At 44.2% G+C, this 27,818-nt stretch overlaps 1 protein-coding gene across 2 annotated transcripts in view; it reads left to right on the top strand.

The window, feature by feature from the left end:
- The window catches only part of enpp1 (ectonucleotide pyrophosphatase/phosphodiesterase 1), a 58,389-nt gene that overhangs the window by 16,002 nt on the left and 14,569 nt on the right, over positions 1-27,818 (top strand). For both annotated transcript variants that reach the window (XM_014143992.3, XM_045695607.2), the window contains exons 2-12: positions 14,986-15,061; positions 15,716-15,779; positions 17,069-17,166; positions 17,458-17,537; positions 18,040-18,159; positions 19,933-20,042; positions 20,273-20,338; positions 22,892-22,964; positions 23,122-23,230; positions 25,696-25,827; positions 27,757-27,788. In XM_014143992.3, the coding sequence (XP_013999467.3) occupies positions 14,986-15,061; positions 15,716-15,779; positions 17,069-17,166; positions 17,458-17,537; positions 18,040-18,159; positions 19,933-20,042; positions 20,273-20,338; positions 22,892-22,964; positions 23,122-23,230; positions 25,696-25,827; positions 27,757-27,788 (960 nt within the window). The remainder of the gene's footprint in view (positions 1-14,985; positions 15,062-15,715; positions 15,780-17,068; positions 17,167-17,457; positions 17,538-18,039; positions 18,160-19,932; positions 20,043-20,272; positions 20,339-22,891; positions 22,965-23,121; positions 23,231-25,695; positions 25,828-27,756; positions 27,789-27,818) is intronic.

Here is a 27,818-nt window from a genome sequence, read left to right as displayed (position 1 = left end):
ATGTAATGTCCTTAAAACAAGTCAAAATGAGGCTCAGAAGTGTGTGTGGCCTCCACGTGCCTGTATGACCTCCTTACAATGCCTGGGCATGCTCCTGATGAGGTGGCGGATGGTCTCCTGAGGGATCTCCTCCCAGACCTGGACTAAAGCATCCGCCAACTCCTGGACAGTCTGTGGTGCAACGTGGCGTTGGTGGATGGAGCGAGACATGATGTCCCAGATGTGCTCAATTGGATTCAGGTCTGGGGAATGGGCGGGCCAGTCCATAGCATCAATGCCTTCCTCTTGCAGGAACTGCTGACACACTCCAGCCACATGAGGTCTAGCATTGTCTTGCATTAGGAGGAACCCAGGGCCAACCGCACTAGCATATGGTCTCACAAGGGGTCTGAGGATCTCATCTCGGTACCTAATGGCAGTCAGGCTACCTCTGGCGAGCACATGGAGGGCTGTGCGGCCCGCAAAGAAATGCCACCCCACACCATGACTGACCCACCGCCAAACCGGTCATGCTGGAGGATGTTGCAGGCAGTAGAACGTTTTCCACGGCATCTCCAGACTCTGTCACGTCTGTCACATGTGCTCAGTGTGAACCTCCTTTCATCTGTGAAGAGCACAGGGTGCCAGTGGCGAATTTGCCAATCTTGGTGTTCTCTGGCAAATGCCAAACGTCCTGCACGGTGTTGGGCTGTAAGCACAACCCCCACCTGTGGACGTTGGGCCCTCATACCACCCTCATGGAGTCTGTTTCTGACCATTTGAGCAGACACATGCACATTTGTGGCCTGCTGGAGGTCATTTTGCAGGGCTCTGTCAGTGCTTCTCCTGCTCCTCCTTGCACAAAGGTGGAGGTAGCGGTCCTGCTGCTGGGTTGTTGCCCTCCTATGGCCTCCTCCACATCTCCTGATGTACTGGCCTTTCTCCTGGTAGCGCCTCCATGCTCTGGACACTAGGCTGACAGACACAGCAACCTTCTTGCCACAGCTCGCATTGATGTGCCATCCTGAATGAGCTGCACTACCTGAGCCACTTGTGTGGGTTGTAGACTCCGTCACATGCTACCACTAGAGTGAAAGCACCGCCAGCATTCAAAAGTGACCAAAACATCAGCCAAGAAGCATAAGAACTGAGAAGTGGTCTGTGGTCACCACCTGCCGAACCACTCCTTTATTAGGGGTGTCTTGCTAATTGCCTATAATTTCCACCTGTTGTCTATTCCATTTGCACAACAGCATGTGAAATTTATTGTCAATCAGTGTTGCTTCCTAAGTGGACAGTTTGATTTCACAGAAGTGTGATTGACTTGGAGTTACATTGTGTTGTTAAGTGTTCCCTTTATTTTTTTGAGCAGTGTAGTTTGATCGGATGAGAAGAGATCCAAGATGGTTTATCAGGACGCAATGCTTCCATAACATTATATACCCATGATATGTACTGTGCTGACCTTGTACCTATCCACCATACAGTGCATTTGGAAACTATTCAGACCCCTTTTTCCACATTTTGTTACATTACAGCCTTATTCTAAAATTGATGAGGAAAACATATTTTTTTAATTAATCTACACACAATACCTTATAATACCCTATACCCTATACCTTATCTACATAAGTATTGAGACTCGAAATTGAGCTCGGGTGCATCCTGTTTCTATTGATCATCCTTGAGATGTTTCTACAACTTGATTGGAGTCCACTTGTAGTGAATTCAATTGATTGGACATGATTTGGAAAGGCACACACCTGTCTATGTAAGGTCCCACAGTTGACAGTGCATGTCACAGCAAAAACCAAGCCATGAGGTCGACGGAATTGTCCGTTGAGCTCCGAGATAGGATTGTGTTGAGTGTTACGAACCGGCTCAAAGTTCATAACAAAAGGGAGACAACGTGGAGACAAGGAATACCAAAATATATATTTATTAACTAAAGTAAACTAAGAACAATAAACAATGGTGTGTGTAATCAGTAGTGTAAGGGAGTGTTTTGCATGCAGAAATGTAATAATGCAAGGTGTTGAAGGGTGCCAAAGCAAACAACCAAAAAGCCACAAAACTACCACAACAACAGAAATCAACAAAAGTGTCTGCATGGAGAGAGTCTTTCCAATCAATGTGGAAGAGGTCTATTTATCATGGGACACACCCGGGCCCAGGTGTTTCCCATGTAGCTGACGACCCTCCCAACTCCGCCCACCGACATCCTAATAAGGAAACAAGAGAATACGGCAGACAGAGTGGGAGGGTCGTCACACGAGGCACATATTTGGGAAGGGTACCAAAAAAATTCTGCAGCATTGAAGGTCCCCAAGAACACAGTGGCCTCCCATCATTCTTATATGACAGAAGTTTGGACTGTTTGTAGAGCTGACCGCCCGGTCAAACTGAGCAATCGGGGGAGAAGGGCCTTGGTTAGGGAGGTGACCAAGAACCCGATGGTCACCCTGACAGAGCTCCAGAGTTCTTCTGTGGCGATGGGAGAACTTACCAGAAGGACAACCATTTCTGCAGCACTCCACCAATCAGGCCTTTATGGTAGAGTAGCCAGACGGGAGCCATTCCGCTTGGAGTTTGCTAAAAAGCACCTAAAGGACTCTCAGACCATGAGAAACAAGGTTCTCTGGTCTGATTAAACCAAGATTGAACTCTTTGGCCTGAATGCCAAGCATCACATCTGGCAGCATCCCTACGGTGAAGCATGGTGGGGGCAGCATCATGCTGTGGGGATGTTTTTAAGCGGCATGGACTGGGAGACTAGTCAGGATCGAGGGAAAGATGAACAGAGCAAAGTACAGAGAGATCCATGATGAACACTCCTGAGTGCTCTGGAGCAGGTTAAGGTTCACTCTACCTTGGGAGCACCATTCACATGTCCATAGGCCATGCTCACGGCGGAGGTTATGTTGCACCATTAGGTCAAATGTTTTTACCTTGTTGTTATGGATTATCATAGTCTTCATCAGACATGTAATCAGGCATAGGAAATAAATCCGGTAAATAGGGTTCTGAGGTGTCTCCTTCAGGGGTCAGTCAACAGCTTAGCTGCACAACTTTTTTAACACAAGTTATTTTTTATTTAACCTTTATTTAACTAGGCAAGTCAGTTAACCTGTTTAGGATAGGGGGCAGTATTGACACGGCTGGATAAAAAACATACCCGATTTAATCTGGTTACCACTCCTACCCAGTAACGAGAATATGCATATACTTATTACATATGGATAGAAAACACCCTAAATTTTCTAAAACTGTTTGAATGGTGTCTGTGAGTATAACAGAACTCAAATGGCAGGTCAAAACCTGAGAGATTCCTTTACAGGAAGTGGCCTGTCTGACCATTTCTTGAACTTCTTTTCCATCTCTATCATTTACTAAGGATCTCTGCTCTAACGTGACACTTCCCACGTCGTCCATAGGCGCTCAGAGCCCGGGAAAAAACAGAATGTCGTCATTCAGGCTGAAACACAGGCTGAAACACATTATCGCCTTTCTCAAGTGGCCGATCAAGGGACACTGGGCTTATGCTCGTGACCCGACCGCCCCCGCCTTTGGGATTTTTTCCTCTGTTTGCCGAAAAGGAGATTCCCTGTCGGAATATTATCGCTTTTCTACGAGAAAAATGTCGTAAAAATTGATTTTAAACAGCGGTTGACATGCTTCGAAGTACGGTAATGGAATATTTAGAATTTTATTGTCACGAATTGCGCCATGCGCGCGACACTTCTTTACTATTTCGGATAGTGTCTGGAACGCACGAACAAAACGCCGCTATTCGGATATAACGATGGATTATTTTGGACCAAACCAACATTTGTTATTGAAGTAGCAGTCCTGGGTGTGCATTCTGACGAAGACAACAAAAGGTAATCAAACTTTTATAATAGTAAATATGATTATGGTGAGTGCTAAACTTGCCGGGTGTCTAAATAGCGAGCCCGTGATGCCTGGGCTATGTACTTAGAATATTGCAAAATGTGCTTTCACCAAAAAGCTATTTTAAAATCGGACATATCGAGTGCATAGAGGAGGTCTGTATCTATAATTCTTAAAATAATTGTTATGCTTTTTGTGAACGTTTATCGTGAGTAATTTAGTCAAATGTTAGCGAATTCCCCGGAAGTATGCTAGTTCGGAACGTCACATGCTAATGTAAAAAGCTGGTTTTTGATATAAATATGAACTTGATTGAACAAAACATGCATGTATTGTATAACATAATGTCCTAGGGTTGTCATCTGATGAAGATCATCAAAGGTGAGTGCTGCATTTAGCTGTCTTCTGGGTTTTGGTGACATTATATGCTGGCTTGAAAAATGGGTGTCTGATTATTTCTGGCTTGGTACTCTGCTGACATAATCTAATGTTTTGCTTTCGTTGTAAAGCCTTTTTGAAATCGGACAGTGTGGTTAGATTAACGAGAGTCTTGTCTTTAAATAGCTGTAAAATAGTCATATGTTTGAGAAATTGAAGTAATAGGATTTTTAAGGTTTTGAAAATCGCGCCACAGGCTGCCAGTGGCTGTTACGTAGGTGGGACGAATTCGTCCCGCCTAGCCCAGAGAGGTTAAGAACAATCACGTCCGGATGTGATACAGCCTGGATTCGAATCAGGGACTGTAGTAATGCCTCTTGCACTGAGATGCAGTGCCTTAGACCGTTATAATAAGTATTTATTGAAAAAACACATTTCCAAGCCATAAATCAATCAATTAAATATTGTAGCTCCCATAACACCAAATAATAACTGAACCCTTCAAAACGGATTCCAATCATTGTCTGGTTGGTGTTTAGTTTGCGAGATCACTGCTGCTTTCTGATGTTCCACTACAATAGTCAAGTTATCCTCACCCAGGGTATGAATGTACAGCAATGGTCACCTATAATTTTGGATAAGGCTAAATCAATTACGGGCATGGTTGACCTCCCCCTGTTTCCCGGCACTCATCCTTCTGGCGTGTCTTCATGTTCTTCTTCAGATAGTGTTTCAGTTCGTCCTCCCGAATGGCACATGTTCACTGTCCTTTACAGTCCGTTATGTATTGTCCATTTTCCTACCAGTACACCAGCAGCATGAAAGAAGTTGACAGGATCTCTCTCCATGCTCACTCCACGTGGACTCATGTCGCACAACCTGAGAGAAAAAGGCATGAGAGAAAAGGTAGTTGAAGGCTTTGACTGGATGCTGTGTACTGGTAGGCTGGCTCGGAATCAGGTCTCACGGTAGAAGTGGTGCAGGACCATACTGAACGCCATTGTCGCCATTGCTTCAGACAGTTGGGGGGGGGGGGGTTGAGGTTCCGACTGTTCTTGGTCAAATTATATAACCCTTTCATGCATCTAGATACCATCTGTAGTCACCTTCACCATAACCTCAAGAGAGGCTTGACCAGAACAACCGTTTAGTTTAGGGCATTTCTGATTCAGGAAATCCAGACAAATGATTTACTGTATGACAAATGATTACTACTAGCAATATTCTGAATACAAATTTCTAAAACAAATGTCAAAGAGAATAAGAATACACAGTTTAAACCATTTTTGCCCTATCATCTTGGCAATCTCACTGCAAAGTTACAGGGTCAGGGAGTTAGAGGGCCAACCCTTAGGGAGATATCCCGACCATACAGCAGACCCAATCTGATGAGATTTGTTATGGAAGCAAGATGACGACGACAACAAACAAACCACAACAATACACTTCATATTAAACTAGAAGTGGGAAAAACTTTTCTTCCTTTTAAAAAGGCAGATGTGAGGAAAGGTGTACAGTGTTTCCTCTGACACATTGGTGCGGCTGGCTTCCGGGTTGGATGGGCATTGTGTCAAGAAGCAGTGCGGTTGTGTTTCGGAGGACGCATGGCTCTCGACCTTCGCCTCTCCCGAGTCCGTACGGGAGTTGCAGCGATGAGACAAGACTGGAACTACTACCAATTGGATACCACAAAATTGGGGAGGAAAAAATATAAACAAATTAGATTAATATATCAATTGTAACTCTTGTCTCGAGGTCGACCGAATTAATCGGAATGGCCGATTTTTAATTAGGGCCGATTTCAAGTTTTCATAACAATCTATAATCGGCATTTTTGGACACCGATCATGGCCGATTACATTGCACTCCACGAGGAGACTGCGTGGCAGGCTGACTAGCTGTTATGCGAGTGCAGCAAGGAGCCAAGGTAAGGTGCTAGCTAGTATTAAACATATCTTATAAAAAACAATCAATCTTAACTTCTTATGGGTATGTGGGACGCTACCGTCCCACCTGGCCAACATCCGGTGAAATTGCAGAGCGCCAAATTCAAACAGAAATACTCATAATAAAAATTCATACAACATACAAGTGTTATACATCAGTTTAAAGATTAACTTTTTGTTAATCCAACCACGGTGTCAGATTTCAAAAAGGCTTTACGGCGAAAGCATACCATGCGATTATCTGAGGACAGCGCCCAGCACACAAAACATTACAAACAGTTACCAGCCAAGTATTGGAGTTACAAAAGTCAGAAATAGCGATAACATTACCTTTGATGATCTTCATATGGTTGCACTCACAAGACTCCCAGTTTCACAATAAATGTTTGTTTTGTTCGATAAAGTCCCTCTTTATATCCAAAAACCTCCGTTTTGTTGGCGCGTTTTGTTCAGTAATCCAATGGCTCAAAGGCAGTCAACAGGCAGACGAAAAATCCAAATAGTATCTGTAAAGTTCGTAGAAACATGTCAAACGATGTTTATAATCAATCCTCAGGTTGTTTTTGGCCTAAATAATCGATAATATTTCAACCGGACAATAGCATCGTCAACAATATAAAAGAAAAACAAGAAAGGCGCGCTCTCGGTCGTGCGCAGGTCTGGCGACTTCCCAGGGTGCACTCACTCAAAGAAGTCTTACTCCCTCATTTTTCAGAATACAAGCCTGAAACAATTTCTAAAGACTGTTGACATCTAGTGGAAGCCATAGGAAGTGCAATTTGAGTCCTAAGTCATGGGATACTGTATAGGCACTTCCTGGATGGATTTTTCTCAGGTTTTCGCCTGCCATATCAGTTCTGTTATACTCACAGACACTATTTTAACAGTTTTGGAAACTTTTGTGTTTTCTATCCAAATCTACCAATTATATGCATATCCTAGCTTCTGGGCCTGAGAAACAGGCAGTTTACTTTGGGCACGCTTTTCATCCGGAGGTGAAAATAGTGCCCCCTACCCGAGTGAGGTTAACTACACATGGTTGATGATATTACTAGTTTATCTAGCTTGTCCTGCGTTGCATATAATCGATGCGGTGACTGTTAATTTATCATTGAATCATAGCCTACTTCGCCAAACGGGTGATTTAACAAGCGCATTCGCGAAAAAAGCACTCGTTGCACCAATGTGTACCTAACCATAAACATCAACACCTTTCTTAAAATAAATACACAAGTATATATTTTTAAACCTGCATATTTTATTGCCTGCTAACATGAATTTCTTTTAACTAGGGAAATTGTGTCACTTCTCTTGCATTCTGTGCAACAGAGTCAGGGTATATGCAGCAGTTTGGGCTGCTTGGCTCGTTGCGAACTGTGTGAAGACTTTCTTCCTAACAAAGACAGCCAACTTCGCCAAACGGGGGATGATTTAACAAAAGTGCATTTGTGAAAAAAGCATAATCGTTGCACGAATGTACCTAACCATAAACATCAATGCCTTTCTTAAAATCAATACACAGAAGTATATATTTTTTTAAACCTGCATATTTAGTTAAAAGAAATTCAGGTTAGCAGGCAATATTAAACTAGGGAAATTGTCACTTCTCTTTATTTATTTATTTATTTATTTATTTATTTATTTATTTAACCAGGTAGGCAAGTTGAGAACAAGTTCTCATTTACAACTGCGACCTGGCCAAGATAAAGTAAAGCAGTTCGACACATATAACAACACAGAGTTACACATAGAGTAAAACAAACATACAGTCAATAATACAGTAGAAAAATAAGTCTATATACAATGTGAGCAAATGAGGTGAGATAAGGGAGGTAAAGGCAATAAATAGGCCATGGTGGCGAAGTAAATACAATATAGCAATTAAAACACTGGAATGGTAGATTTGACAGTAGATGAGTGTGCAAAGGAGCAAAATAAATAAATACAGTAGGGGAAGAGGTAGTTGTTTGGGCTATTTATAGATGGGGCTATGTACAGGGGCAGTAATCTGTGAGCTGCTCTGACAGCTGGTGCTTAAAGCTAGTGAGGGAGATAAGTGTTTCCAGTTTCAAAGATTTTTGTAGTTCGTTCCAGTCATTGGCAGCAGAGAACTGGAAGGAGATGCGTCCGAAGGAGGAGTTGGCTTTAGGGGTGACCAGAGAGATATACCTGCTGGAACGCGTGCTACGGCTGGGTGCAGCTATGGTGACCAGTGTGCAGAGATAAGGCGGGACGTTACCTAGCAGGGTCTTGTAGATGACCTGGAGCCAGTGGGTTTGGCAACGAGTATGAAGCGAGGGCCAGCCAACGAAAGCGTACAGGTTGCAGTGGTGGGTAGTATATGGGGCTTTGGTGACAAAACGGATGGCACTGTGATAGACTGCATCCAATTTGTTGAGTAGGGTGTTGGAGGCTATTTTGTAAATGACATCGCCAAAGTCGAGGATCGGTAAGATGGTCAGTTTTACGAGGGTATGTTTGGCAGCATGAGTGAAGGATGCTTTGTTGCGAAATAGGAAGCCAATTCTAGATTTAACTTTGGATTGGAGATGTTTTATGTGAGTCTGGAAGGAGAGTTTACAGTCTAACCAGACACCTAGGTATTTGTAGTTGTCCACATATTCTAAGTCAGAACCATCCAGAGTAGTGATGCTGAGTTCATTGCACGCAGAGTCAGGGTATATACAATAGTTTGGGCCACCTGGCTCGATGCAAACTAATTTGCCAGAATGTTACGTAATTATGACATAACATTGAAGGTTGTGCAATGTAACAGCAATATTTAGACTTATGGATGCCACCCGTTAGATAAAATACGGAACGGTTCCTTATTTCACTGAAAGAATAAACGTTTTGTTTTCGAAATGATCGTTTCCAGATTTGACCATATTAATAACCTAAGGCTCGTATTTCTGTGTGTTATTATACACTGCTCAAAAAAATAAAGGGAACACTTAAACAACACAATGTAACTCCAGTCAATCACACTTCTGTGAAATCAAACTGTCCAACTTAGGAAGCAACACTGATTGACAATAAATTTCACATGCTGTTGTGCAAATGGAATAGACAACAGGTGGAAATTATAGGCAATTAGCAAGACACCCCCAATAAAGGAGTGGTTCTGCAGGTGATGACCACAGACCACTTCTCAGTTCCTATGCTTCCTGGCTGATGTTTTGGTCACTTTTGAATGCTGGCGGTGCTTTCACTCTAGTGGTAGCATGAGACGGAGTCTACAACCCACACAAGTGGCTCAGGTAGTGCAGCTCATCCAGGATGGCACATCAATGCGAGCTGTGGCAAGAAGGTTTGCTGTGTCTGTCAGCGTAGTGTCCAGAGCATGGAGGCGCTACCAGGAGACAGGCCAGTACATCAGGAGACGTGGAGGAGGCCGTAGGAGGGCAACAACCCAGCAGCAGGACCGCTACCTCCGCCTTTGTGCAAGGAGGAGCAGGAGGAGCACTGCCAGAGCCCTGCAAAATGACCTCCAGCAGGCCACAAATGTGCATGTGTCTGCTCAAACGGTCAGAAACAGACTCCATGAGGGTGGTATGAGGGCCTGACGTCCACAGGTGGGGGTTGTGCTTACAGCCCAACACCGTGCAGGACGTTTGGCATTTGCCAGAGAACACCAAGATTGGCAAATTCGCCACTGGCACCCTGTGCTCTTCACAGATGAAAGGAGGTTCACACTGAGCACATGTGACAGACGTGACAGAGTCTGGAGACGCCGTGGAGAATGTTCTGCTGCCTGCAACATCCTCCAGCATGACCGGTTTGGCGGTGGGTCAGTCATGGTGTGGGGTGGCATTTCTTTGGGGGGCAGCACAGCCCTCCATGTACTCGCCAGAGGTAGCCTGACTGCCATTAGGTACCGAGATGAGATCCTCAGACCCCTTGTGAGACCATATGCTGGTGCGGTTGGCCCTGGGTTCCTCCTAATGCAAGACAATGCTAGACCTCATGTGGCTGGAGTGTGTCAGCAGTTACTGCAAGAGGAAGGCATTGATGCTATGGACTGGCCAGCCCGTTCCCCAGACCTGAATCCAATTGAGCACATCTGGGACATCATGTCTCGCTCCATCCACCAACGCCACGTTGCACCACAGACTGTCCAGGAGTTGGCGGATGCTTTAGTCCAGGTCTGGGAGGAGATCCCTCAGGAGATCATCCGCCACCTCATCAGGAGCATGCCCAGGCATTGTAGGGAGGTCATACAGGCATGTGGAGGCCACACACACTACTGAGCCTCATTTTGACTTGTTTTAAGGACATTACATCAAAGTTGGATCAGCCTGTAGTCTGTTTTTCCACTTTAACTTTGAGTGTGACTCCAAATCCAGACCTCCATGGGTTGATAAATTGGAATTACATTGATTATTTTTGTGTGATTTTGTTGTCAGCACATTCAACTATGTAAAGAAAAAAGTATTTAATAAAATTATTTCATTCATTCAGATCTAGGATGTGTTGTTTTAGTGTTCCCTTTATTTTTTTGAGTAGTGTATTATAAATAAGTCTGATTTGATAGAGCAGTCTGACTGAGCAGTGGTAGGCAGCAGCAGGCCCGTAAGCATTCATTCAAATAGCACTTTACTGCGTTTGCCAGCAGCTCTTCGCAATGCTTCAAGCATTGCGCTGTTAATGACTTCAAGCCTATCAACTCCCGAGATTAGGCGGGCAATACTAAAGTACCTATTAGAACATCCAATAGTCAAAGGTATATGAAATACAAATGGTTATGAGAGAGAGAGTCCTATAATAACTACAACCTAAAACTTCTTACCTGGGAATATTACATTTACATTACATTTACGTCTTTTAGCAGACGCTCTTATCCAGAGCGACTTACAAATTGAAGACTCATGTTAAAAGGAACCACCAGCTTCATATGTTCTCATGTTCTGAGCAAGGAACTTAAACGTTAGCTTTTTTACATGGCACATATTGCACTTTTACTTTCTTCTCCAACACTTTGTTTTTGCATTATTTAAACCAAATTGAACATGTTTCATTATTTATTTGAGACTAAATGAATTTCATTGATGTATTATATTAAGTTAAAATATAAGTGTTCATTCAGTATTGTTGTAATTGTCATTAATACAAATATATAGAAAAATCGGCCGATTAATCGGTATCGGCTCTTCTGGTCCTCCAATAATTGGTATCGGTACTGGCTTTTTTGGCCCTCCAATCGTCGGTATCGGTATCAGCGTTTAAAAATCATAATCGGTCGACCTCTACTCTTGACAACTCCATAAGGAAATATTTGTATCTTTATAAGTTAATGGTAAAATAAACTAGAGACAGGTGTCCCTCATTCAGGGACAGCTCTCTCTCTCTCCTTCTCATGTTCTGGATCACACACAGGACATTGCTAAATTATAAATGTCTTCCTAATTATTAGTGTTTACATAACCCATTTAAATCTCACCCAATGTCTCCAGTCTTTCTAGTGAGGGTGATCAGGCCTCACCAGGAAGTCAGAACAGAGGTTATAGGTCAGTCAGCCGTATTAAGTATTTTCTTTCCCTGTTCTTCCGAAATCATTTCAAATATTTTTGAAATGTTAAACCAAATTTAAAAAAGACCCCACACAATAAATCAAACACAGTATTAACACCACTAACAAATATTCTTAACCAGTGGGTTGTGTGTGCATGCTGGTGTTCATGGTAAAACGTAGGGCAAAACAAACAACCCAATGGCCAGGCCTTACTTATTTGGGAGCTCCCTTTACGGACAAATCCGGATACCTTTATACTTTATAAAACTGCAGAATTGAACTACTTTCCCAAGGAAAAATCCTCGGGAAACATTTCAAAGGGAGAGAAAATAATCATTCTTTAGTTTTCACTTTGATAAATCTTAATCAGTACCAAACAATTCAAAATTCTTATTATCCAATTAACTTCACATTTCCTTTGTTACCTTCACTAGTCTACATCTGTTTCCTTTAACTCAGAAGCACTCTCAATCACCATCACCCAGTACATTTCTCTTCCACTCTAACACTTGTTTCTCTCTACAATCTCTACTATACTCTACCTCTGTCTTTTCGTCTAACGTTACTTTACCAGGTGAACAAAAAGTTTTAAATTATAAACAAAACAACTTCTGTACACCAGGAATCCACTTTAATTACTCGTGACCCCCTCCTCAGTTTTGTCAATTCTATACATCTATTTCAGAATAAGATAGAATAAAGTGTCTCAAATCAAATTTTATATGTCACATACACATGGTTTGCAGATGTTAATGCGAGTGTGACTTGGATTCGAGTCACAAATATGACTCGTGACTTAACTTGGACTTGAGCCTTTTGACTCGACCTGACATGATACCCTCCCCAAGCCCAGATATAAAAAATGATGCTATTTAAAAAAAATGTGCAGCGCATCAACTCTTCATTTAACAGATTACTGTTTTGAATCGGACAGCAGCCAATCAAATTGTGCCAGCTGAGAAAAAGTTGCGCGTGGCAGTGCAGAGGAACGTTGGCGGATATAAATATATCGGATATAAAGACTACGCTGTATCAACAAAAAACAGATTGCAACTTGCAAAACATGAGGGAAGAAAATTAGACGGATGCGCAACAACTTCCAACTTTGTTCGACATTTGAAGCTGCACAAAGAACGGTAAGTCATGGCTAATATAGCTGACACCTATATAATTTATATCTTTGCTAGTGTAGCATGTAGGATAATGTAACGTTAAATCAATGAGCCTCCTCAGTCAGTCAGTGCGGGAACGTGAACATTGCACCCAAGATTGAGCTACAACTGGCTAGGCAGTTGGTAGCCTAAATCCTGCCTGATGTTACTGCTGTTCCTTAAACCATTGACATACGTTAGCCTACTGTAACCACACACAGAGGGGATGTGTGTGTTTGTTTGTTAAGGTTGAGCGATTGTGTACAAGCCTACATCGCCCGATTGCGCCCCATAGTGATCCTCTAGTCGATCCATCCTCATCGCCAAATTGTCAGAGAAATTCTATAGAAAGAGAGACTGCAGATTCTTTCAAACAACAATTGTATTGTAAGATTTGCAAAAAATGGAGCAGTTAACCATGCACTTCAATAGTGCATAGTTAAGGCCCAACGAACAGAGTTGTCTCTCTCCTCTTATAGAAAAGGTACAACCTATTTTGTCTACATGGCAGTTTAGCAGATGGGTGCAAACAGGGGTGGAGAACATGGTATATAAAAGGTGTTTCGTTTGTCTGTGTAGATAGCTGACGTTGCCACCATTGACTGTTCCTTCCTGCATGTTTCCACACATCTAAGTTCCTGTAGATTAAGACAGGATGTCATATACTGCAGTCTCACCCCAAACGGCTCTTCTCTGTATGCCCAGACTTATGACTAAGTCACACGACAAACCTGTATCAATAAAATACTAACATATAACAATAGACAGTTCTCATAAGTAAAAACAGCATAGTATGTAATTAATATTTAATTTCCACCACAGAGGATCTGCAGAGAAGAATGGGAGAAACTGCCCAAATACAGGTGTGCCAAGCTTGTAGTGTCATACATAAGAAAACTTGAGGCTGTAATCGCTGCCAAAGGTGCTTCAACAAAGTACTGAGTAAAGGGTCTGAATACTTATGTAAATGTGATATTTCATATTTTTATATACATTGTATGACCCTGGGTTTATAAACGCGGATATCGACTCTGCCGCTGGAGCATGCTTTTAGGGCACAGTTGATAGCACCCTGGACTTCGGGCTAGAAGGTTGAGGGTTCGAGACCTGCTCCCTGCCTGTTTCTTTACATTGGTGTCAGAAGTAATCAGATCTTGCATCCACAACAGTGCGTGTGCTTGGCCAGTGAGTGCGTTCCTGTAAGACGTAGAGTCGCAAGCTAGCGCGAGGACGCGCTCTTTGAAAGGAGGGGGTAGTGTAACGACCCTGGGTTTATAAGCGTGGATATCGACTCTGCCGCTTGAGCATGCTTTTGCGGCACAGTCGATAGCGTGCTGGACTTCGGGCTTGAGGGTTCGAGGCCTGCTCCCTGCTTGTTTCATTACAATATATATACAGTTGAAGTCGGAAGTTTACATACACCTTTGCTAAATACATTTAAACTCAGTTTTTCACAATTCCTGACATTTACTCCTAGTAAAAATGCCCTGTCTTAGGTCAGTTAGGATCACTACTTAATTTTAAGAAATTTGTGGAGTGGTTGAAAAACGAGTTTTAATGACTCCAACCTAAGTGTATGTAAACTTCCGACTTCAACTGTGTGTGTGCGCGTGTGTGTGTGTGTGTGTGTGTGTTATACACAATTTTGCAAAAAATTATAACCAGTTTTTGCTTTGTCACCATGGGGTATTGTGTGTAGATTAATGGGGGGAAAAAACTATTTAATCCGTTTTAGAAAAGGCTGTAATGTAACAAAATATGGAAAAAGTCAAAGGGTCTGAATACTTTCCGAATGCACTGTATGTACTGGAACCGTGCTGGAAAGATAATGTGAAAATAAAATATCCAAGCCAGCACTGCATGGTTTGAGTCGACAGAATACTTTGAAAATGGTAATAGTGGACTATACAAGATGCCAAATGTATCTCTTTTCCTTTCTAGATGTTTTACTTGTATTGATCTTTTCCTGCCACTGCTTCTGCGTTTCTTCCTCTGAGTTTTAGGCCCGGGTTACTGTGAAGCACTTTGTGATAACTGCTGCAATAAAAGGACTTTAGAAATAAATTGAATTGATTTGACTCCTACACATGGGGAATTTTCTAAATTTTTTATCTCGTCTCACCAATAGGTACTGTTGCTCTGCTTGCTGATGATCACTGTCATCGTGGTCGTATTTGCCTTGAAGCAGCGCTGCGATGTTAAAGGTACGGTTTAGTTAACAACGAGCCATCTCTGTCTACTGCCCTTTTAGCCCTTGTGCTTGGCAGCTGTGCAAAACTGACCATTTGTAAGCACAGAAACAAAACCCGCCATTGTCTTTGTTAAAATAGAAATCCTGTTCTAGTCTAATTTAATGCATTGAATTTCCAGCTTTAATGGTTCAATATTCTCTTTTGAGAAAAGGGAAAAAAACAGCTAAGGGTCAGCAAGCTAGAGCCTTCCTATTTGGACACCCACTTACACTAGCACTTCTAGAACTGAATAAATGGGTGTCAGAGAATTGACCATCTTGAGGTGCCTAGAGAACTAGAGGTTGAGAAACACTGGCTTAGACTACAGTATCTCATCAAAATTTTAGAGCTGTTTTAGTCATTCAGTTGGCTTCATACTTATCACTCTTAACTCCCCTAATAAAGCTTTAACTCATGGTCATTTTAGCTAGTATTCACCATTACTTGGCTTGCTGTAGCCTAAGCGATCCAAGCACAATGTTCACTTCATACATTTCTTTTATATATTAGATGTGGTTTGAGTGTAACGTGATTTTAGTCTAGTAGATCGATGTATTGTCGATGTGTTTGATAGTTCACCACAAATTAGTGACGATAGTATGGTTGATTTATAATAATATTTTCCAGTGGGAGCGAAGTCTTGGATAGAAGAGGAGTGTGAGGACATTCAAACACCACAATGTCCTGCTGGGTAAGTCATTTTCCACAACTACAGGACTTTCTCTGTGAGAAACACTTTCATACATCACAGTCTGAAGATAGTATCTACTGTTGAATTTGGAGGTCCCACTGTGCTATAAGGGAGAGCACAACACAGTCCTTGATTTAAACTGCTTGATAGTGTATACACACAGTGTGCTGTTGTTACTTAGTCACACTACAATCTGTGTGTACTACAGACAAAAACAGAGCACATTATGACGCAAATGCATTGTGTACAAGGTGAGGCCATTTGCTCTACTTGTGAGACTAAAACAGGATTAACCCAAATACGTTATTCCTGGCTTTTATGATGGAGAAGTTGGAGTGAAGATGTTCAGTGTCTATATGGAAACTTAGCTAATGGTGCTGTGTATTGGATGTGTGTGTGTGTGGCATGTTGTGCGATAAGGGTGGGACCACAGACTTGTTAGACTATGGAAAAGTAAACAGCTGGTTGTCTTGAAGCCATTTGTAGTCTGAAAGACCTTCCCAAAGGTCTTTGAACTAATTAACGTTATTTTTCTTTTGAATGTTTTTTTTCTTCTTCTTACTGACTGACATCACTCATTCTTGTGTTTTTCTTTTTTGGGGGAAGGGGGGGGATCTCTATTGGCTATAACTTCAAATTAGGGTTTATTTTATGAGTTGTTAGCCTTTACAGGAAACACTGAAAACTCCTCTGGTACGGCCCTCTCTGTCATGACGAACAGATAACAGTTTAAAACGCCTATTACTGAACCACAGAGAGCTTTAAATAACTCTAACATAACATCACTTACCTCTGTTATCCCTCATGTTGGAGAAAAGAGAGGGCGAGCGGAAGAAGGAGTAAAAGGAAGGAGATAGAAAAAGCAACCGTTGTGTTCAACTGAAATCTGGCTTTACCCTGCATTGCATTTCAGTTGAAAAGGGGAAGGGGAAAGTTTTAAAATTCTCAGGGAAAGGGGAACATTTTTAAACAACAGGTCTTATATACATCTGACTCATCTTGGATGCAGCCATCCAGCCCCAGACCTCTTCTTGCCCTTCCCCTCCTCTCTCTGTGTGGGCTGAATCCATCTTGCGTATCCTTCTCATCTAGTCAGTTCACGTCAGTTCCCCACAGTCAAAGGGCTGCTTTGTGTTCGTCCACATAAACCCACAGCACAACTACTGTAACGGTGGAACTGTACCATCCACACTGTGCCAGACTCAGACAGTTTTAGATTCATGCTTTCCAGGAAAAATGTAAGTTCTGTTTTAACCTCAATACAGCTCATTCTCTGTTTGTATCCCCAGTTTTTCCAACCCCCCTCTGATCCTGGTGTCTATGGATGGCTTCCGGGCAGGTTATTTAAAGGCCTATGGCAGTCTTCTTCCAGTCATCAGCAAATTACGTAAGCACACCATTGTTTTCTGGTGCGTAGGGCAACATTTGGCATGAAACGTTGTAAAGAAGCAATCTGGTTGAAATTTGGTTTCTGGTTGAAACGACGTCAGATTACAATCAAGTAAGGACGTCGTGAGGGAAATTATCTTGTTTCAGGAAATTATGTTTATTTGGCCACTTATGTCCGCGCCATCGCAAAAGACGTCAGTCTGACCTCTTTTAAAACCATTATCCACATGGTGAAATGATCCATTTACTTTGGCAGCTTTTAACTATTTTTCATCTCCATCTATTTCAGGCAACTGTGGCACTTCTACCTCGTATATGAGACCTGTCTACCCCACCAAGACCTTCCCCAACCACTACACCATTGTGACTGTAAGTGTGATGCTCGTCTTAGTTGATCTAATATGGAACCAGTCAGGCGTCGGTAACTCTGCAGAATTGTATACACAACTGGCCTATTTGTTTATTTGAAAATGGAATTCACTTAAAAGAAAGATGACTCTTTAAATCACCTTATCCATCAAATTGTCATTTACGACTAACGATAAGAAAGGACCTCCTGTTGTGGCTGGATGGCTAGGACATGCTGGATGGCTAGGACATGCTGCATCTCAGGAGAAACTGTGTTGGATGTGTGCAACCGTGGGCAGTGATTTCAGATCTACTGGATCTACTAACCCACACCTTCCATTTAGCCTCCAGACTGCTTTCAACACAGTGGGTTAACCGGTGGCTCCGGTGGGTTAACCGGTGGCTCCGGTGGGTTAACCGGTGGCTCTCTGTGATGAAGTGGTTTAGATGTAAAGTTACAGATGATATGTCCACTTACTTAGCCTTGCAGCTGTCAAAGCACTGGTGTGTGTTACTCCCACAGGGCCTCTATCCAGAGTCCCATGGGATCGTTGACAACAAGATGTATGACGTGACCCGCAACGCATCCTTCAGTCTGAAAGTTCCCGAAAAATTCAATGCCAAATGGTACCAAGGAGAACCAGTGAGTGGATACATTGGAATACACAACAGTCCAAATACCGCACCTTCATTCAATGTTAGTTTACTGCTAGAGCTTATTGGTTTTAGGATAATGTGGCCCAAGTGTTAGAATAAATGTAACTTGACTGGTAGCAAAACAGGTTCTCAATTTCAGGCTAACATTCCACTCCTTGTGTCATGTTAAGAATGGCAAGGAGTGGAATGATAACACAAACAGACTGGTACCCAGGTTAGAAGAGTGGAGCTTGAAGACATAAGGGTCCCTGTTGTTGTTAGAACAAGTCCCAGATGGCACTTCGAGAAGATTTCCTCCTGAAACATTTAGCTGGAAAAATGCATGAGGAATAATAACATGAATGTTGAGGAAATTCCTTTGAACTATGTTTACTAAAACAACCCTAACTATGAGACATAAGGACATTACAGAACTGTGTTTACTAAAACAACCCTAACTATGAGACATAATGACATTACAGAACTATGTTTACTAAAACAACCATAACTATGAGACATACGGACATTACAGAACTATGTTTACTAAAACAACCCTAACTATGAGACATACGGACATTACAGAACTGTGTTTACTAAAACAACCCTAACTATGAGACATACGGACATTACAGAACTATGTTTACTAAAACAACCCTAACTATGAGACATACGGACATTACAGAACTGTGTTTACTAAAACAACCCCAACTATGAGACATAATGGCATTACAGAACTATGTTTACTAAAACAACCCTAACGATAAGACATAATGGCATTACAGAACGATGTGGCGCAGCTTGAGGAGTCACTGAAGACCGGGTTCGATCCCAGGCTGTTTCATAACCGGCCGTGACCGGGAGTCCCATAGGGCGTCGCACAGCGTCGTCCGGGTTAGGGGAGGGTTTGGCCGGGGGGCTTTACTTTGCTCATCGTGCTCTAGCGACTCCTTGTGGCGGGCCGGGCGCCTGCAGGCTGACACGGTTTGTCAGTTGAACGGTGTTTCCTCCAACACATTGGTGCAGCTGGCTTCCGGGTTAAGCAGGCGGGTGTTAAGGAGCGCGGTTTGGCGGGTCATGTTTTGGAGGACACATGATTCGAACTTCGCCTCTCCCGAGCCTGTTAGGGAGTTAGGGTTAACCCATTGGGAGTGAATTGTAATGTGGCTCATATAGTGAGGAGCTGAGGATCACTACACTAGGCCCTCCAAATGGGAAGGCACGTCCCCGTGTGTCAACTTTCTTTCAAGCCTCTTCACACGTCCGCCAGGCTTTCTGGTGGCCTCACGGCTGCCATCCCACTTCTGACATCAATTTGGGGGGTACCCCTAACCGCGACTCAGACCTGGGTCCAACGACTGTCAAGCCAACACCTTAACCATTACACCAAGAGGTCTGAACCTCTTGATGAGGTTTCTAGGTGTTAATGTTGCTTGCTACATTACCCCCTTTCATCGGGAGAGTGTGTCCCTCACGTGTACATGCCTCTCCAATGGCCTAACAGGCACCATCTCACTTCTGACAACCAATGTAGCGAACGGAGGGAGCAGGAAGCAAACCCGGGTGGCTGGAGTGAAAGGCAAACAGCGTATAGGGTTAACCTACTACTATATGTAGGTCAGTTTTGATGAGTTTATTGGGAAAATCTTTAGATGTAATGATAATGTACTGCTTATTCCGGTGTACCTGAATGAATTAGCTATTAGGGTAGCTCTTTCTAGTGGTCTGTGGTTGTTTTGACGATCAGAGCACCTCCACTGTCTGTCTCTCTCTCTCTCTCTAGGTTTGGCTCACTGCCATGGACAATAACCTGAAGTCAGCCACATTCTTCTGGCCTGGCTCTGATGTGGCAGTCAATGGAATATTACCTGACTTCTATAAGACGTATGACAGGTAAGAGACTTGCGTAATGGTCTTTCTTATCCATGTTTGTTTGTCATAATAAAGAGGAGTAGGTAATTATCCTATAGTGAATACCCCATCTATTTGTTTTGTAGGATATAAAGTATGAATGTGTTATTTGGAGGTGACCAGCATTTGCTGTAGTGTATTGTAGCAGTGTGTTTAAGCTATCCATAGTGATGCTTTCTAAAGTAAGAAATAAAGCACTATCTTTGTCTTAGGAACATCCCATTTGAGGAGAGAATCTCAACCATATTTCAATGGCTGAACTTGCCTCAAGGGGAAAGGTATGGTAATACGCTTCTTATAACTTTTTCTAACTTCTTATTAAAAAAAAAAATGTAATTCCTTCCTCACCATCTTAAATAAGCATGCCCCATTCAAGAAATTTAGAACCAGGAACAGATATAGCCCTTGGTTCTCTCCAGACCTGACTGCCCTTAACCAACACAAAAACATCCTGTGGCGTTCTGCATTAGCATCAAACAGCCCCCGTGATATGCAACTTTTCAGGGAAGTTAGAAACCAATATACACAGGCAGTTAGAAAAGCCAAGGCTAGCTTTTCAAGCAGAAATTTGCTTCCTGCAACACAAACTCAAAAAAGTTCTGGGACCCTGTAAAGTCCTTGGAGAATAAGAGCACCTCCTCCCAGCTGCCCACTGCACTGAGGATAGGAAACTCTGTCACCACCGATAAATCCAATATAATTGAGAATTTCAATAAGCATTTTTCTACGGCTGGCCATGCTTTCCACCTGGCTACCCCTACTCCGGTCAACAGCACTGCACCCCCCACAGCAACTCGCCCAAGCCTTCCCCATTTCTCCTTCTCCCAAATTCAGTCAGCTGATGTTCTGAAAGAGCTGCAAAATCTGGACCCCTACAAATCAGCCGGGCTAGACAATCTGGACCCTTTCTTTCTAAAATGATCTGCCGAAATTGTTGCAACCCCTATTACTAGCCTGTTCAACCTCTCTTTTGTGTCGTCTGAGATTCCCAAAGATTGGAAAGCAGCTGCGGTCATCCCCCTCTTCAAAGGGGGGGGACACTCTTGACCTAAACTGCTACAGACCTATATCTATCCTACCCTGCCGTTCTAAGGTCTTCGAAAGCCAAGTCAACAAACAGATTACCGACCATTTCGAATCCCACCGCACCTTCTCCACTATGCAATCTGGTTTCAGAGCTGGTAATGGGTGCACCTCAGCCACGCTCAAGGTCCGAAACAATATCTTAACCGCCAATACTGTGCAGCCGTCTTCATTGACCTGGCCAAGGCTTTCGACTCTGTCGATCACCACATTCTCTTCGGCAGACTCAATAGCCTTGGTTTCTCAAATGATTGCCTCACCTGGTTCACCAACTACTTCTCTGATAGAGTTCAGTGTGTCAAATCGGAGGACCTGTTGTCCGGGCCTCTGGCAGTCTCTATGGCGGTGACACAGGGTTCAATTCTCGGGCTGACTCTTTTCTCTGTATGTATCAATGATGTTGCTCTAGCTGCTGGTGAGTCTCTGATCCACCTCTACGCAGACGACACCATTCTGTATACTTCTGGCCCTTCTTTGGACACTGTGTTAACTACCCTCCAGATGAGCTTCAATGCCATACAACTCTCCTTCCGTGGCCTCCAACTGCTCTTAAATACAAGTAAAACTAAATGCATGCTCTTCAACCGATCGCTGCCTGCACCTGCCCGCCCGTCCAGCATCACTACTCTGGACGGTTCTGTCTTAGAATATGTGGACAACTACAAATACCTAGGTGTCTGGTTAGACTGTAAACTCTCCTTCCAGACTCACATCAAACATCTCCAATCCAAAGTTAAATCTAGAATTGGCTTCCTATTTCGCAACAAAGCATCTTTCACTCATGCTGCCAAACATACCCTCGTAAAACTGACCATCCTACCGATCCTCGACTTCGGCGATGTCATTTACAAAATAGCCTCCAACACCCTACTCCATATACTACCCACCACTGCGACCTGTACGGTCTCGCTGGCTGGCCCTCGCTTCATACTCATTGCCAAACCCACTGGCTCCAGGTCATCTACAAGACCCTGCTAGGTAAAGTTCCCCCTTATCTCAGCTCGCTGGTCACCATAGCAGCACCCACCTGTAGCATGCGCTCCAGCAGGTATATCTCTCTGGTCACCCCCAAAGCCAATTCCTCCTTCGGCCGCCTCTCCTTCCAGTTCTCTGCTGCCAATGACTGGAACAAACTCCAAAAATCTCTAAAACTGGAAACACTTATCTCCCTCACTAGCTTTAAGCACCAGCTGTCAGAGCAGCTCACAGATTACTGCACCTGTACATAGCCCATCTATAATTTAGCCCAAACAACTACCTCTTCCCCTACTGTATGTATTTATTTATTTATTTATTTAGCTCCTTTGCACCCCATTATTTCTATTTCTACTTTGCACTTTCTTCCACTGCAAATCTACTATTCCAGTGTTTTACTTGCTATATTGTATTTACTTCGCCACCATGGCCTTTTTTGCCTTTACCTCCCTTATCTCACCTCATTTGCTCACTTTGTATATAGACTTATTTTTCTACTATATTATTGAATGTATGTTTGTTTTACTCCATGTGTAACTCTGTGTTGTTGTATGTTGTCGAACTGCTTTGCTTTATCTTGGCCAGGTCGCAATTGTAAATGAGAACTTGTTCTCAACTTGCCTACCTGGTTAAATAAAGGTGAAATAAAAAATAAATAAATAACCATTAAATGAGCATCATTTTGAAGGACAGACCAAACACTTACGTACATCTCTTTCATTTGATCGGACCTCACTATGTAATCAGAGTCCTTTCGTTTTGTTTTCATGTAGGCCAGATTTGTACACTCTGTACATGGAGGAACCAGACTCTGCCGGCCACCGATACGGACCAATGAGCAGCCAGGTCAGATCCATCTCTATTCATTCAACCCACCAATCAGGTGGGAGGTCATTTATAACCAATCAAACCAGGCCCAGCAAAGGCCACAAAGTAGTCAGGCAGAACTCCTGGGCCTTGTATAACATGTGGTGTTATGAATGACTATATACTGTATTTGCAGGTGATTGAGGCCCTGCTGAATGTGGACAGGTTGTTAGGACTTCTAATGGACGGTCTAAAACAGAAGAACCTTCACCGATGTGTCAACCTGGTGCTTCTGTCTGACCACGGTGAGCAGCATGTTACCACAACACACAGCCGGATTGTCCTGTACACACAGTGGTCTCTGCGATCAACAGTGGAATCAGTAGCCTTGTTTTCTACACAGCATTCAGATGAAACAGTAGATTGGAAAGTGACTTGTTGTTTTAGCTCCTACTGGAGCAAAGGGCCTCGAGGGGAAATGTACAGTACAAGAGAAACAATGTTTCTCAGAGATAAGCACTAAGAAAGTCAATGTGAAAGCAGGGGAGGCGGCGGTAACCCATTTAGTGTTTTTTGGCAAATGAAAAAAGACAAGTGGTTTACTTTATGGGTCTGCTGTAAATCATACGGTGATGTGATAGTGAGCATCCACTACTACTCAACATGAAAGAGGAGTTGGTCTAGGGGGGAAAAGGGATGAAAATTTAAAAGAGGAAGTAGCTGATTTTCCTACATCCCTAAATATTAGTGACTCATCAAAAAAAAAGAGCTCATATCGAGTCAGTATCTGGCAGCTAAATGATGGCTAACGTCCCTTAGCTGTTGTATAATGGCTGCATAGCTCCTGCCTAACGTCCCTTAGCTGTTGTATAACGGCTGCATAGGTCCTGGCTAACGTTGTATAACGGCTGCATAGCTCCTGGCTAATGTCCCTTAGCTGTTGTTTAACGGCTGCATAGCTCCTGGCTAACGTTGTATTACGGCTGCATAGCTCCTGCCTAACGTCCCTTAGCTGTTGTATAACGGCTGCATAGCTCCTGCCTAACGTCCCTTAGCTGTTGTATTACGGCTGCATAGCTCCTGCCTAACGTCCCTTAGCTGTTGTATAACGGCTGCATAGCTCCTGCCTAACGTCCCTTAGCTGTTGTATAATGGCTGCATAGCTCCTGGCTAACGTCCCTTAGCTGTTGTATAACGGCTGCATAGCTCCTGCCTAACGTCCCTTAGCTGTTGTATAACGGCTGCATAGCTCCTGCCTAACGTCCCTTAGCTGTTGTATAACGGCTGCATAGCTCCTGGCTAACGTCCCTTAGCTGTTGTTTAACGGCAGCATAGCTCCTGGCTAATGTCCCTTAGCTGTTGTATAACGGCTGCATAGCTCCTGCCTAACGTCCCTTAGCTGTTGTATAACGGCTGCATAGCTCCTGGCTAACGTCCCTTAGCTGTTGCATAACGGCTGCATAGCTCCTGGCTAACGTCCCTTAGCTGTTGTATAACGGCTGCATAGCTCCTGGCTAACGTCCCTTAGCTGTTGTATAACGGCTGCATAGCTCCTGGCTAACGTCCCTTAGCTGTTGTATAATGGCTGCATAGCTCCTGCCTTATAACACTATCAAACTCAATCATTAAGTTGTTATCTACAGATTTTATTGTACAAGTAGCAATTCAGAAATAAAACTTAACAATGTAGCCATAATGTATATTACCACAACATATTGTTTTGTTTAAATGTTATAGTTTGTCTTCCAGCCTCTGGCCTGTACTCTGGGGTCCTCCATTGTGGGGGAATTTGAATGCTTACTGTCAGCCACACGTACTGTTTGTTTTGGCTGAGACAATGGATGAGTCCTAAATGGCTCCCTATTCCCTATTTAGTTCAATACTTTTGACCAGGTCCCATAAGGCTGGTTCAGAAGTAGTGCGCTATATAAGAAATACGGTTCCATTAGGAACGCTGTCCTTGCACCTGTTGTGGGGGAATCACATGGCAGAGCGAAAACTTTTGTAAAACAAGGTCAGAGTGAATGCTGAAACAGCTGTGAGTGATTTATCAAAACGAGCATGAGGGAGCCAGGGAGGTTTACAGAGGAGAGGTCTGTAAAGAAGAGATGCGCAACATCTGCATAGCATTTGACATATGTCTAGTCTTGTAATTATGTCATTATGCATGTAAAGGATTAACGAAATGAAATGAATTTGGTGGCACCGACCGATGGCTGCTCAACTGGCCTTGTAATAAGCTCCACGTCGCAGGGTTGTAATTTTGATGTCAGGTTTTTAATATAACAAATATCATATGGGAATCGTTTTTTATTTAGCCTATACCAATCATTGCATTGTTCTTTTGGGTTATTTTTTGTCAATGGGATTGTGATTGATTTCACATTTGCCGTTGAGAATGATTGATTGGGAAATGGAGGATGTAATCCTACTAACAATAATCTGTTTATAATTTCAAGTTAACAGTTTGTTCAGTAAAAAAAAAAAAGATTTTCTCAGAAATCTGGTACAGATTAGACTGCCTAATTATGGTGCTGTTGAAGTCTTATACTGTCTTTTCTCATCCTCCATTTCTCTGCTCTAACTTCTCCTATTGCTCTGACTGCCCAGTTGCCAGGAACAACAATACAAACAATGGCAATTCTTTTTTAAATGGTGACCGTGTGTGTGTGTGTGTGTGTGTGTGTGTGTGTGTGTGTGTGTGTGTGTGTGTGTGTGTGTGTGTGTGTGTGTGTGTGTGTGTGTGTGTGTGTGTTTACTGTAATTGCAGGAATGGAGGAAGCTTCCTGCAAAAAGGCTGCCTTTGTAAGCTCGTACCAGGACAACATTGACGACTTCACTGTCATCCAAGGCCCTGCCGCGCGAATCCGACCCAAGAACCTCCCGGAAGACTTCTTCTCCTGTGAGTAACTGTTAATGATGACAACGTGTCACTTCCAGCTGTTTTCCTCCCTCTTCCTGGCCTTACGTTGCAATACCATCCAGTGTTACAGCTGGTCCCAATTCCCTCCCTTCCTCTTGGTCCTTACCCTTAGATTTTTGTCAGATTTAGTCATGTGTAAACATTAATTAAGGTAGAAGCTTCACCACTTCACTGGGGCAGCAGGTAGCCTAGCGGTTAGAGTGAGCTGGCAACTGAAGGATTGCTGCTATCAAATCCTAGATGCCATTGCCTGCCATTGAGCAAGGCGCTTAACCCCCCACAACAACAGCTCCCCGGGCGTCCCGGGTGTGGCAGTCCCCCGCACATCTCCATAAACCTGTGTGTATGTGTGTCTTTCGGAGGGGTTGGGTTAAGGTATTCGGTTGGACTATGTGTACAATTGGCTAAAGTGATTTTAATCTTTATCGCACTGTACCTATGCAGACCATCAAGATCTGCAAACATAAGGGGAAGGGGCCAAGGGGTTGGGGCCAAGGGGTTGGGGCCAAGGGGTTGGGGCAAAGCGGTTGGGGCAAAGCGGTTGGGGCAAAGCGGTTGGGGCAAAGCGGTTGGGGCCATAGGGAAGGGGAAAATGGGAAGGGGTAAGCGGTTGGGGCCAAGGGGAAGGGGCCAAGGGGAAGGGGAAGGGGTAAAGTGGTTGGGGCCAAGGGGAAGGGGCAAAGCGGAAGGGGAAAAGCGGTTGGGACAAAGGGGAAGGGGCAAAGGGGAAGGGGCCAATGGGAAGGGGCAAAGTGGTTGGGGGGAAGGGGTAACGCGGTTGGAGACAAGGGAAAGGGGCAAAGGGGAAGGGGCAAAGCGGTTGGGACAAAGGGGAAGGGGCAAAGGGGAAGGGGCCAATGGGAAGGGGCAAAGTGGTTGGGGGGAAGGGGTAACGCGGTTGGAGACAAGGGAAAGGGGCAAAGGGGAAGGGGCAAAGCGGTTGGGGCCAAGGGGAAGGGGCAAAGGGGTTGGGGCCAAGGGGAAGGGGCCAAGGGGAAGGGGCAAAGTGGTTGGGGGGAAGGGGTAACGCGGTTGGAGACAAGGGAAAGGGGCAAAGGGGAAGGGGCAAAGCGGTTGGGGCCAAGGGGAAGGGGCAAAGTGGTTGGGGCCAAGGGGAAGGGGTAAAGCGTTTGGAACAAAGGGGAAGGGGCAAAGCGGTTGGGGCCAAGGGGAAGTGGCAAAGCGGTTGGGGCCAAGCGGAAGGGGCAAAGCGGAAGGGGCAAAGCGGTTGGGACAAAGGGGAAGGGGCAAAGGGGAAGGGGCCAACGGGAAGGGGAAAAGCGGTTGGGGCCAAGGGGAAAGGGTAAAGCGGTTGGGGCCAAGGGGAAGGGACCAAGGGGAAGGGGAAAAGCGGTTGGGGCCAAGGGGAAAGGGTAAAGCGGTTGGGGCCAAGGGAAAGGGGTTGGGGCCAAGGGGAAGGGGCAAAGCGGTATGGGCCAAGGGGAAAGGGACCAAGGGGAAGGGGCAAAGCGGTATGGGCCAAGGGGAAGGGACCAAGGGGAAAGGGTAAAGCGGTTGGGGCCAAGGGGAAGGGACCAAGGGGAAGGGGAAAAGCGGTTGGGGCCAAGGGGAAAGGGTAAAGCGGTTGGGGCCAAGGGGAAGGGGCAAAGGGGAAGGGGTAAAGCGGTTGGGGCCAAGGGGAAGGGACCAAGGGGAAAGGGTAAAGCGGTTGGGGCCAAGGGGAAGGGACCAAGGGGAAAGGGTAAAGCGGTTGGGGCCAAGGGGAAGGGGCCAAGGGGAAGGGGAAAAGCGGTTGGGGCCAAGGGGAAAGGGTAAAGCGGTTGGGGCCAAGGGGAAGGGGCAAAGGGGAAGGGGTAAAGCGGTTGGGGCGAAGGGGTCAAGAGTGATTTGGGAAGGGGAAGGTCATGACCCTTGAGTTACCAACCATGTCTGTTTTTATTCCCCCAGTCGACTATGAAGGCCTGGTGAAGAATCTGTCGGTATGTGAAGTATTTGTGCCCAGTTGACTT

The sequence above is a fragment of the Salmo salar genome, chromosome 15 (assembly GCF_965601325.2).
Source record: "Salmo salar chromosome 15, fSalSal1, whole genome shotgun sequence".
NCBI classification, from domain to species: Eukaryota; Metazoa; Chordata; class Actinopteri; order Salmoniformes; family Salmonidae; genus Salmo; species Salmo salar.
Note: the sequence above shows the minus strand (reverse complement) of the source record. Positions and strands in the feature narration are given on the sequence as shown.